Genomic DNA, 12,510 nt, shown 5'->3' on the forward strand with positions numbered 1-12,510 from the left:
GATTTGTTTAATTTGTGATTTAAGGATTTAGTTCGGTAATTTTGATGTAAATTTCTATCGTTGTTATGGGAAAAATACTAAAAATACTCGAAATTTACATCAAACCCTAATTACAATGCGTAACAACATCAATTAACAATGAAAAATATTCTCTGTTAAGTACTTTTCATTGTTAGCTTACACTGTTAATCGTTACAATTAACATTAGGTGAAGTAGTGTAATAACAATGAACACGCTTGTGTCGCTGAACAGTTAAACAGTTCAACAAAACAGATAAACAACGAGCACGCTTGTATTAATGAACAATTTAAGAACAATGAAGACCTTTAAACAACAGTGAACTCACTTATATCAATGAACAGTGAAACAACAATAATAAGCTTGAATTAACGAATAGTTAAAGAACAATGAAGACACTTGTATCAATGAACAAAAAACAATGAACAAGCTAGTATTAGGAAACAGTTAAACCAATGAACACGCTTGTATCAATGAACAGTTAAACAATGAAGACACTTGTATCAATGAACAGTCTAAGAACAATGAACACAACAACATTAATAGTTAACTTATATTGTTACACTTTCATTGTTAACAGAATCGTTTATAGTATGGTTAATTCGCATCTATTGTATTGTGGCATGTTAGATGCATCGTGTTAAAGTTACATATATTTCTTTCTATTTAATATAAAATCCTATAATATATTAACAATAAGACACTTTATACGTGCGATCGATCACTAAAATATAATTTCACATACCAAAGAATTTGTTATATGACACATAATGTGACTACAAAAATATCCTTCTACGACATAATTACCGCGTGCATGGCACACATCGAAACAACATAAGATTATTTATTTATTTTTTGATGTGGTGATGAAAATAAAATCTTATAGAATTAAACACCTAGTGCTATCGGGTGTATTTTCGGGCGTGGTGGGAAGTGGAAGTTTTGTATTACTGGATTTTCTGCGGATTGCTACTGCTAAAGAACTCAAACGTCGACTTAATTGTTTTGATGGTCTTCTAGAAGAATCGGGCGCTGGGGGTTGTTCCAGTTCTTGTATCTGCTGCAGTAGCTGTACAAACAGTTCGTTGACGTTGATGTTGTATTTAGCACTTGTTTCTATATAGCGACAGTTCTGGAACATTTCTGTTATTTGTTGTACCATTTCTTGAGTGACCGTTCTTTCTTCTACTAAATCGCTTTTATTACCGACCAAAATAACAGGAACTTGCGTGCCTTAAAAGAAAAAAAAAGGTATTTATTTATTTAATAAAATCAATAAAAAAATTAAGAAAAATGCAGTAGAATAGGTTACAGTTTCTATATAAGAATTCCTGAAAGAAGTCTTTTATAACGTTAAAGATGAAGTACTATTCTGGGGTAATTATATTTGTGAAAGTGCTGCCATTTTATTTTTTATTTTCTTCTCTTTACAAAGTTCGGTTTGATATTTTTATAATCAATTTTCTTATACTTGATTTTTTTACTAAGTTTTAATTTAACTTTCCTTTTAATTTATAAAAGGAGATTTAAGAAATACCTTCGCTTTTACAACCGACAAAGTTACAAAATAAGCATATTTTCGCATTTTATATCGTAATGTCAAAGTGTCAAAGCGACTTCAAAAGGCACGAGCCTTTCAAAATACAAGTAAAGGCATTAGGAGCGAGACACAATCTAGAAAATAACTGCATAACAGTCATTGATTTTTCTGTGAAGTAGAGTGACCAGAAAGAAGAGGAGGATGAAAGATTGGGGGAAAAAGGCACAGAACAATAGAAGAAAAAAAAGCACAAATTACTAATATATTTACCTCTTATTTTTGAGACGAGTTCGTACAATTGTACAGCTTCGTGAAAAGACTGCAGGCCATCGACTGAAAAAACTATTACAAATCCTCTACCTGATCTAATACTTAATTCTCTCATAGCTGGGAAATGATGTGATCCTGCAGTATCCAAAATTTCCATAGTATGAAAGACCCCATCTAAGAAAAATCATTAAAATGATTTTAAACAGGCGACGTCATCTTATATTTTAAAATAATTTATCTAAAGCAAATGGACACTGATTCGTTGCCATTTAGAATTAAATTTTTATCGACAAAATTCCATTATGACAGCATTAATCCTTTATACAAAACTTAAAAAAATAAAGGATTTAAAATAATAGAATAAAGAATTTAAAAAAAATATATTATTAAATAATAATAAATATATATTAAAAGAAATTATTTCTTATTTTATTTAACTCCTACGCAAAATCTTAAAACAGTTAAAAGTATTTTGAGTTGTGTCAAATTAATCCATATTTTGATTTAAATATAAAAGTGCATTATTATTATTATAGAAATTTTAATTTATTCTTTTTATTAAAATATAAAATAAATATTGTGANAAAATTAAAAAAAAATTTAATGAAGAAAAATTCGAACATTCAACAGGTGTCATATGACATTCTTGACGTTTTAAAGCCAAAACTTTGCTAAAAATTCGCAATTTTTTGATGAGATATTAACAAATGATTTATAAATTAATTAATATATTAATTGGCAAGGTTCTAGGGCTTATTTTTATTTATTTTTTCATTCATTTAACGCTACAAATTATTATATCTTTTGGAGAAAATTAATTTCCTTCCTCTCCGATGGTTTAGCATTTTAATAATGGTAGAAAACTTGGATTAATTAATTAAATATGTAAAAAAATATTTACCTGGCATCTGGATAGTATGTCGATAGCAATCTTCAACAGTTGGTTTGTAAGTATAGGAGAAGAAACCTTCAAGAAATTGCACAACCAAAGAGGTCTTTCCCACTCCACCCGCTCCCAAAACGACGACCTTGGTTTCTCTCATGACTGACAAAGCATTAATCTTAGATAGAGTGAATTTCCTCGACTTCCATGCTCAACAAACTGAAGATACCTGGAGAATAGTGGCAGCGCACGCGACCATCCTGCTCATCATTGGACGCAAGCGCTCGTCTCCGGTCGTCATGGTAACCGAGAAGTGATGTTGAACTACGACTCTTGGCAGTGATCGACAGACCATACATTTCCAATTGGATTATAAACAACAAATCTCGTTTGTAATTTTCTTAACAACCCATTACAGTATCGTCTCCATCTTTGTTTAAAAAATAAATAAAAAATACAGAAAAGAAAATTTAATTTTAATAAATCTACGATGGAATTCTAAACAGGAATTAATGTTAGAAAGTTTTCTTTAGTTTTAATCTAAAGAATATTATTTACATTTAACAAACATTTAAACACATACTCCGAGTAAAGAATCTTATATAAATTACATAATACAGTATTTCATCATATTCATTTGGGATTTTAACTCAATTTACATAAAGAAAAATACTTTTTTTTTCCTTTTTGTTTAATGAATTACAATTAAATTAAATAATATATATTTTTTCTTTCTTTAACATACAAAAAAAAAAAAAAAACAAGCAATTCCATGAAAATGAAATTTGTACGATCAAATCAAGTTGATCTCATTGAGTGATAGATTCATCACTTTAATCTTAAATTGGTTTGGCTCTTTAAGTGGATATTCATTTATAAACACATATATTGGCTTTCTGGCGCATTAAACTTGTTAAAATATACGTTAATTATATTCTATAACGTCTTATAATTATATCATCTGCCTATTTATGAGGGTTGTTGAATTCGTATCCATTCGTTCGTTGAACCAATACGTGGCAATGACTTGAATCGTGTTAAATATTAAATATTAACAATCTATTTTTAGGTACTTAAAAAAAATATGTTTAAAAAATTTATTGTTAGAATATATTTTTAAAAGGTGAATTTTATTATTTTTAGCAGGAAATTTATTGATTTAAATACATATCATTTTAAGAAACGTTCTTAAAATAGTTCGCTGAGATTTATTAAAATTTTGATGGATTAAACTAGTTCTATTTATATTCTTATAACTTTTAACTTATAAAAATATATCTTATTTACTCAGCGGATCCTGAAAAATTCACTATTTTATTCTTCTTTTAAATGAAAATCAGAATAATTTCTTTTTAAATGAATTATTATTTTTTAATGCTTTGTAAATAAAAAAATAATGAATATTTTTCTTTAAAAGACGTTGATATTTTATAAATACAGTAGAGCATCGATTCTCCGACTCAATTGGGGACTGGGGTTGGTCGGATAACTGAAACAAACGGATAACCGAAAAATATGAAAAAATACATTATTAGTAGGCCTATAGTATATTAGTATATCGCTATTAACCTACTTCGCGTTGAATTTTCATCGATGTTAAGCCTAACAAAAATGTTTTTAAAATAATAATCGTCGCTATTGTATCGTTAAAAATTAGAAAATTAAGCCTCGTTTAAATACTGGCTCCCTTTCATGGTTGAACCAGTGTTGCCAGCTAAAACACGCAAAAATTTAACAAAATATTAAAGTAGCCACGACATAGCCAAATATTGTAGCGCACGTCACTGGCGGACATTTGAATTTGTCGACTAGAACGGTCGGCTAACCGAGGTGACGATTAATCGGGGGTCGGTTAATCGATGCTCTACTGNCATGGTTTATTAAATCTGTAATTTAAATAATAATTAACAAAAGGAAGTGGGAGTTGCATCAATTCAGTTTTGAGTAGGAGATCGAGATTCATATCTTTTTAGAAGGTAAGAAAAATGATGACAAAATGAGTAGATGCTGTCAAATTTATTGTGAAATTCATATCCCTCGAACTAGTGAGGGAATTAGTTTGGATGACGTTCAATCCATTGCGGTCAAGGAGAAAATATTTCATCTATTGATGTTTGTAATAATAATAATAATGCCATAATAGAGCATGGAATGGTATCAATAGCTAGAATTTTCAATAATAATAAGTTCTTATGTTTTCTTCTCACCCAAAAGACAGCAGGCATCAGAAACAGCATCTTTCTGATGAGGGAAACGTAAGTCTACCTGATGAGGGCTTATGTGCGGATGTAGTGAAGTTTAAATAAATGCTTTGCACATTGTTGCGAGTCTTTTGGTGAGATGAAAGCATAAGAAACCATTATTTTTGAATACACCTTAAAATCTTTTTAATTGTAAAAATCCATTTCGGAGTATTATTATTAAATCTAAAATAACACATTAAAAATATAAAAATAATCCAATAAAATTTTTATTTAAAAAACAACCTTATTGTATTCGAATAGGTTTAAGTAGAGATAAAGATTAGATAAATTATTTAATTTCAAGAAAGAAATTTTGGCAGGCACATACAAGAAATATGATGCGAGTTTATCTCCCATCTTTTAATATTTTAAACGCTAAATGATTAAATAAAAAAATAGCTTTGTATATTATTTATTTAATTTAATGAATTATTTCAATCTCTTGAATTACTCTACCCTCTTAATTTAAATACATTTAAAAGAATTCAGTAAAAATAAATAACATTTTTTATAACAGATAAAAAAATTATCGGAAAAATTATTAATTAAACTAAAAAGAAGTATAACCATTATTCATCTTTAGTATTTAGGCTTGGACATTTACAGTACTTGTTTGTAATGATTCATTTTAACAGAAAAAAAAACATAAATAACTTAATGAATGAATACTAATGGTTTATTGTATGTAATTTTGCAATCAGAATGAAACAGTGTAATAGTATTTCTTCAGTTTTTAAGGTATTTTTAAATAAAATTGTTATTGTTTTTGAAAAATATCTATATAAGTAAATATTAATTTTAAAATATAGAATTTATGTAGATAAATGATATGGTTTTGCTCTTACTAACAGGAGTAGTAGTTTTCAACCAGTGTGCCGCAAACTTTTTACAGGATGCCACAAAATTTCCAAAAAATTATTTAAGATTTCTAATTGTTTCTTTACTTTTCACTACTATTAGTATATTTTTTATGAAAAAATGCATATCTTTAACGTCATCTTTTGCATCTACTGTACAATAGTACTCAACATGAAAGAGCACACATTGATATGACATTGGTTTGTTGAATTGACACCAAAAAGTTGAATGCCTCTAGCAAAACACATTCATTCATTCATTCAATTTATTTACGGAGGCATAAATGCATACCTTGGCTCCGCTATGAGCACTACCAAGGAAATAAAATACAGGAAATGTAAACGAACAACAGTATGTACATTGTAGATTCCATGCAGAACTTTAAGTTAATGGATAGAATACATGAAATTATAATAAAATAAAATAAAATAAAATTATACTATAGTAAAACAAAGTATTCGCGCGACATTAAATCCACAAAATTACTAGTAGAAGAAAATGAATACAGAAAAACATAAGCGAACAGCAGTGAGTACATTGTAGATTCCATGCAGAACTGCATATAAAAGACAAAGTCCATAAATTACATACAGGATAAGATAATACATGTTGATATATGCAAACAGCAGATACATTATATTTACTGTTTATTGTATTTATGGAATCTACATTCCATACAGAACCTCGTAATTGTGGATAAAATGCATAAAACTTATAATTAAATAAAATTAATAACACTAATAATTACAAAGCTAACACGATAAGTAGACAGTCTTTAAGTCAAAGTCAGTGTTAGCAGTAGATTAGTTGGCTTGTGATCTGATTGATCTTTTTTGCAAGTCTTTTAAAGGCAGAGAATATCTCTTGGTTGGTCCAGATGTTTGAGAGGTGGCACGGCCAAGCTATGTTCAATTCCTGCAANTAAATGGATAGATATATAAATTTATGTGGAGATGAACAAATTCGATTGAAAGATCAATTTACTATTTATTATTTTAAAATTAGATTAAACTATAAATGTAACTTTAATAATTTTCCATCCTCTAGTTACTTCAAGTGTCCTTGTTTTTATTTATTTACACTGGTTATATAACTAAAGAAACTTTTAAAAGATTAATCATCAATAAAAAAAAAAGTGATCTGTAGTTTAGAATTTATATTTTAAATTTATTTTCAAGAGGTTCTACATTATTATTCTTATTCTGTTAAGTGTAATTCTTTATCTGGCATGTATGACATTTGACAAATTATATATAATAAAAGGACATTTTTATTGCTTTTCATGATGCATTTTATTATAATTCTAATTGTTGGTACAGGCAGTGGCAGAATACATTCATTTGTAAATTTATATTTTTAACACTCGATGGATTATAATTTAATAAATATCATTATATGAATAACTATAGAATTAGCACATTATACAATCTTATATAGCCGTATATTTAATGAATTTTGTTATACTTCACACATTTTATAAGTCCTGATAAATTTTATATATGTACAAAAATTTGTTCAATGCATAAAATGAGTGAAAGACGACAATAGACGAGTACATGAATTTAAAAATATGAACTGAACAAAATGAAAAATATTACAGATGACAAGTTTATAGAATTATATCACTTTAAATTTAATTTACATTTGGCAATGCTTAGCATGTTTCTGTATCAGAAACCATTCTTTTGGATTACCTATATTCAGCAAATGCTTGATGGTGCTTTGAGCAATAGAGCAGCCGTGATCACAGAGCCTTCATTAAATGTAAATTTATTGCTGAGATTTTAGCAATTGCTCTACAGCCGCATTAACATCGCCAGAAGTACTAATTAATGCTGTAAAAAATATTTAATAATTACTTTTTAGTATGCATTGAAACTGCATATTTATTCCAAAATTAAAAATAAATTATACCTTGTAAGTTAGCATCCTTATTAAAAAATCCCATAGCAGATAACTGTTCTAGTTCACCACAATATTTCACTTCTGACTGTGGATTCTGACAAAAAAGTATTTTAATATATAATTTCAAAATATGGTAAAAAAATCCAGTAAGAAACTTACTGTTACTTCATTTTGTGCCATTGCAGTGACCATACTTGCCATAAATTTTTTAAATGAATCTTGAAAGCTGCCTCTTAATGGTGAATTTGTAACATTGGAATTTGCAGATTCTTTTGTAGATTGCCCAGGAAATCTAAATGTAATAATAATTATATGATAGTTTAGTGATTATAGCATTGATACCTCTTATTTACTTTGTCATATATTATAATAATAAAATAATAAGTATTTTTAATATTAAGGGAGAAAAATTACTCAAAATAATTTAGACTCTCTCATTAATGATTTAGATCAGAGGTTAGCAGCCTTTTATGAGTGCTGTACCAAAATAAAACAATGTGATGACTCCATGCCAGTTTTATTTTGTAAAAAGACTTCTAAGATTCACAAAAAGTAATGTACTTTATTCAGATCTATATGACCTAATGTAACCTAAACATTATGTTTCACTGATCAATTTTTTATGTCTTTGCTGTGGACCTGGAACTAGCTGCATGCCATTAAAAATTGCTCCGTATATATGCTAGGAATATATGCCACAGACTGTCAACTCAACTTAGGCTTTGTCAATATGTAGATAAATGACTTCAATCCAAAAATCAATAGACATATTATTTTATCATTTAGCTGCCAAGTTTTGCTTTTAAACTGTAGTTATATAATGTTCAAATTATTATAATTCATCAATAATTATTTTCTAAAGATAAAGTAAATCTTAGTAAATATGCCATTCACATTTGAAAATATAAGGATGGATCAATAAACCAGCCAAAAGCAACAGCATGGCTGGTTATTTATTGATCCACCCTTATTAGTAGTTAATAACTTAATTAAATAATAATTTAACTTAAATATTACCTAAACATATTTGGACTAACCATATTTAATCCATTTGCAGTATTTATTAAAGATTTAAAGAATCTGTAAACAGAGGGTTTTTAAACTATCTTATAAAGATTATTTTAAATGTAAAAGCTAAATTTTTTAAGTTTTATTTTCAACAATTTAATTTCCCAAGAAAGGTTGTTAAAGTTTAATGATTAAAAGATAAGACTTTTTTCATGTTTATTATACTCAAGAGAATAGTATATAGATGTTTTAGCAAACAGACCACAGAAGTAATTAAACATATTTTGGATAATGACATAAGCATGTTTAAAAAGTAAAATAAAAAAAAATTTTGTTTAATTTTTCTGTAACGAAATTATAATACATCTCAAGAATTATTCTTTTGTAAACATTGTTTCCAATTTTGACAGGATTATTTGAGGATCATAAATAATATTTCCAAATATTCACCTTTCAGTATCTTTACTTATCCCACATAAAATAATAATTACTATTGTTTAAATATTACATTTACTGTCAACAAATTATAAAACTAACAGTTTAAATATCTTATAAACAGAAATATATTTTTATTTAATGGAATAAAACCATATAAAAAATTAATTGCTTACATGTTGAAAACATTGGGTGCAATTTGATGCAACTGATCCATGCCTTGCTGAATTTGCATAATAGCTTGCATGGCTTCTGGATTTGAAACTAAATTATGTATATCTGGATTTTGAAGCTGTAAAAAATCATATAGTCAGTCAGTAAATCATTATTTTAATATTTTATTATTTGCATCTGTTAACAACGATTACCTGCTGTAAGCAATTAGGCATAGCAAGCTTCATTTGTTCTTGTAGTTTAGGATCTTCAGAAAACACAGGATGAGTGGCAATAAACTGAAAATAAATTTGAAGTAAATTAATATAAATATATTTTATTTCATTGCTTTTTATAGAGCAATTAAAAAGTATTTTTGGTTAAAGATGTTTTCAAGTAAATAAAAGCAACATAACAAGAGCTTTAAAAGAGTTAAAATGGTACATTTCTTCTAAGAATTTCTTAACTGTTTTAAAGTAAAAAATAAAAAATAACAATAATAATAATCAAGTTAGAGAATTGAGATTATTTAAATATTATCCAGAAATAAATATTATTTTAAGAAAAGTCCTTTGCAATTTATATTTTATGTTTTGGAACTTTATTACAAATGTTTTCTTTTTATTATTTACAGGGTGAACCATAAGTCTGGCTCCACAGGAGTTATGTTGATGTTTGTTTATTCCTTTACAAGTGAAATAAGACACTCAGTTAGGAGGAATGAATTCAAGTTATTTTGATGAAGAAAACCCTCAGTTAATGTACCAAAAAGTCTAACAGGCTGCATCCAGACTTTCCACCAATCATATACAATGGTCTAGATGTAACCTTTTAAACTCATTGGCTACTTTATGCTAACTGAAGAGTCTCATCATCAAAATAACTTGAATTTATTCCTCCCTATTTAGTACCATGTAAAAGAGTAAACAAGCATCAACATAACTCCTACAGGGCCAGACTGATGGGACACACTGTATATGATAGAAGTAGAACCAAAGAGGAGAACATTTTTATTTTATTCTACTCTAGTTAAAAATTTTATTAAATTTTGGTTATAAAATAATTTAGTAGATTTTTAAAAAGATTCAATACAAAATATATCCCATTAATTATATGTAATTTCCTTATCTTATAAATACACACACACACACACACACAAAAAACTTGCTCCAAATTTCTTCTTAATGTTTAGTATAATATTTGTAATATCAACAAATATTTCACAAGATCTTTAGGAATTATATCTTTCATACTTAACAGAGACTTTTCACTAATTACCTTTTCAGCCATTTGAGGATTTGCTGTTAAAAACTGAAGCATAGCTTGGACATATGGAGCATTGAACATGTTCTGCATCAATTTCGGATTTGTAATTATCTGTTGCATTAGAGACTGCATGGCTGGAGAATTAAGTATACCTTGACTCGACGGTGACAGTTTTATTTCACTTTGATTCAATTCTTTCTTTTCTGTAGTATCTGATTAAAATAAAAATTTATTATAATTCAGATATAATACAATTGTCTAATATTTTCTTATTTAACATTGTAACAATTCAAATCTGCCTTCAATTTTACTGATACTGTAAATTATGAGCTGTACTTTTATGAATTAAATAATATCTGTTATTTAGTCCCATATTCAATGTAAAAACTTTAATTTTCCAAAGCATTTCATTTGAAAGTACTGTTTATTTTATAGGATTATTCATTTTCATGTTAAAACATATTGTTATAAGATTGAGTATGTTTTAACATACTCAACTTTGTAACAAACAGATAACTTTTTACATTTAATAACAAAAATTTGAAGAAATTGTGTAATATAATAGATTTGTTCAATAGAAAACACTTTTAAATAAGATAATCAACAAATATACACCATGATGAACATAAAAATGTAACTCTTAAAACTTATAATTTTATAAAATTTTGAAGAATTAATTTAAGTAACTAAATTTAAAGCTAAGATTTATTAATATTTTTCACACTTGCAATATAGAATATAAAAACAAGCATACACAAAAAAATTTGAGTATGCTTGAATGTTTTTAATTTTCAGCACTATTATATTTATCGTAAATAGCCTGCAAATTACAATAAACTTTATATTAGTAAAAAATTTTCATGTATTCATTGCTTGTAAGAATGAATTCTTTTTATAAATATAATGCAAATTATCAGAATAAAATATTAATTCTTATACTTTTTTCAGCAGTTTTCTTAGGTTTTATTTCTTTTATTAAAAATTTTAAAATATTAAAATTAAAATAACAATTTCTAGCAAAACCCATGTCTTATAATCCAAAAGTTAAACCAGAAACCAGAATATAAAACATAAACTAATATTGCTGACAATTGTTTAATTTTTCTAAATACTCTATCTAATAATTATAAAATTTTAATTCAAATAATAACTTCAANGTGTGTATCACAATTTGATGTAGTGATCCAGGTTCAATTGAAAGCACACCTCCACACTCAAATTGATAATATTTACAGTTTATTCACAGGTTCTATATGTAGAAGGTACAAGTTCGAAAACATAATATATATATACAGGATAACAATGTTTGGTGACTCGTACTAGCTTGGTTTCTGGGAACTTTTAAACTTTGAAGAGGCCTCAGTCAGCTCATGGAGTTGGCTCAACTGCACGGTCCGTCCAGTCTCTGCCCTAGCCCGTCCCTGAGATGTTTGCCAGAGGAGAATACTCTCTCTACGCTCAGCGGGCCTTCCAAGTGCCCAAGACCACCGTGTACCAGTCTCTTGCCCTTCTCTCTTCCCTTCTCGTTCGCCCCGCAATTTAAGAGTTTTTTGGACGGGGACTTCCGACTAATCACAACCCCTTCTTGCCCGAACAGCTTACACTCAGGTTTGCCGTCATCCGACGAGAGTGAAGCTTACATAAACGTCTGCCACTTGTTTACACTCAGTTGTTTACCATATGGCAAATAGTCTAACGTCTGACTACAGGTGGGTCCAATTGACAAAGCCGGCACTTCCTTTGTTTTTCCTTGTTTACAAGTCAACACCTTACAAGTGGTATTACCCGACTGCACGTGGGTCCAATTGACGAAGTTGTGCCTCTTTTGTTCCCACTCTGCTAAAAGGTCAATACTTTATATATATATATATGTAAAGTATTGACCTTTAAAAAAAATATATATATATATGAAAGACCCCATCTAAGAAAA

At 27.9% G+C, this 12,510-nt stretch overlaps 2 protein-coding genes across 3 annotated transcripts in view; both read right to left on the reverse strand.

Moving 5' to 3' along the window:
* Positions 1 to 721: 721 nt before the first annotated feature.
* Positions 722 to 3,107, reverse strand: LOC111642331 (ras-related protein Rap-1b-like). The gene is made up of 3 exons (XM_023388667.1): positions 2,731 to 3,107; positions 1,830 to 2,003; positions 722 to 1,252 (listed from the first exon to the last, which is right to left on the reverse strand). Exons 1-3 carry the CDS (start codon positions 2,870 to 2,872, stop codon positions 900 to 902), a joined length of 669 nt encoding a protein of 222 aa, XP_023244435.1. The 5' UTR covers positions 2,873 to 3,107; the 3' UTR covers positions 722 to 899.
* Positions 3,108 to 7,091: 3,984 nt separating this feature from the next.
* LOC111642448 (ubiquilin-2-like) overlaps positions 7,092 to 12,510 on the reverse strand; it is a 17,713-nt gene continuing 12,294 nt past the window's right edge. Inside the window, exons 9-14 of one of the 2 annotated variants that reach the window (XM_023388808.1) lie at positions 10,593 to 10,792; positions 9,530 to 9,613; positions 9,338 to 9,453; positions 7,917 to 8,010; positions 7,728 to 7,812; positions 7,092 to 7,648 (exon numbers count right to left, since the gene is read on the reverse strand). In XM_023388808.1, the coding sequence (XP_023244576.1) occupies positions 7,584 to 7,648; positions 7,728 to 7,812; positions 7,917 to 8,010; positions 9,338 to 9,453; positions 9,530 to 9,613; positions 10,593 to 10,792 (644 nt within the window). In that variant the 3' untranslated portion in view covers positions 7,092 to 7,583. Of the gene's footprint in view, positions 7,649 to 7,727; positions 7,813 to 7,877; positions 8,011 to 9,337; positions 9,454 to 9,529; positions 9,614 to 10,592; positions 10,793 to 12,510 lie in introns of both variants that reach the window. The other variant, XM_023388803.1, reaches the window with a different exon arrangement.

This window comes from Centruroides sculpturatus, unplaced genomic scaffold (genome assembly GCF_000671375.1).
Source record: "Centruroides sculpturatus isolate CEXI.00-Female unplaced genomic scaffold, Cexi_2.0 scaffold191, whole genome shotgun sequence".
NCBI lineage: Eukaryota > Metazoa > Arthropoda > Arachnida > Scorpiones > Buthidae > Centruroides > Centruroides sculpturatus.

Excerpts from the sequence above, each read along its gene's own strand:
- LOC111642331 (XM_023388667.1), bottom strand. The coding sequence starts at position 2,872 with ATGAGAGAAACCAAGGTCGTCGTTTTGGGAGCGGGTGGAGTGGGAAAG. Across the intron at positions 2,004-2,730 it reads ACATACTATCCAGATGCCAG|ATGGGGTCTTTCATACTATG; the intron begins GTAAATATTTTT and ends GATTTTTCTTAG. Across the intron at positions 1,253-1,829 it reads ACTCGTCTCAAAAATAAGAG|GCACGCAAGTTCCTGTTATT; the intron begins GTAAATATATTA and ends TTTTCTTTTAAG.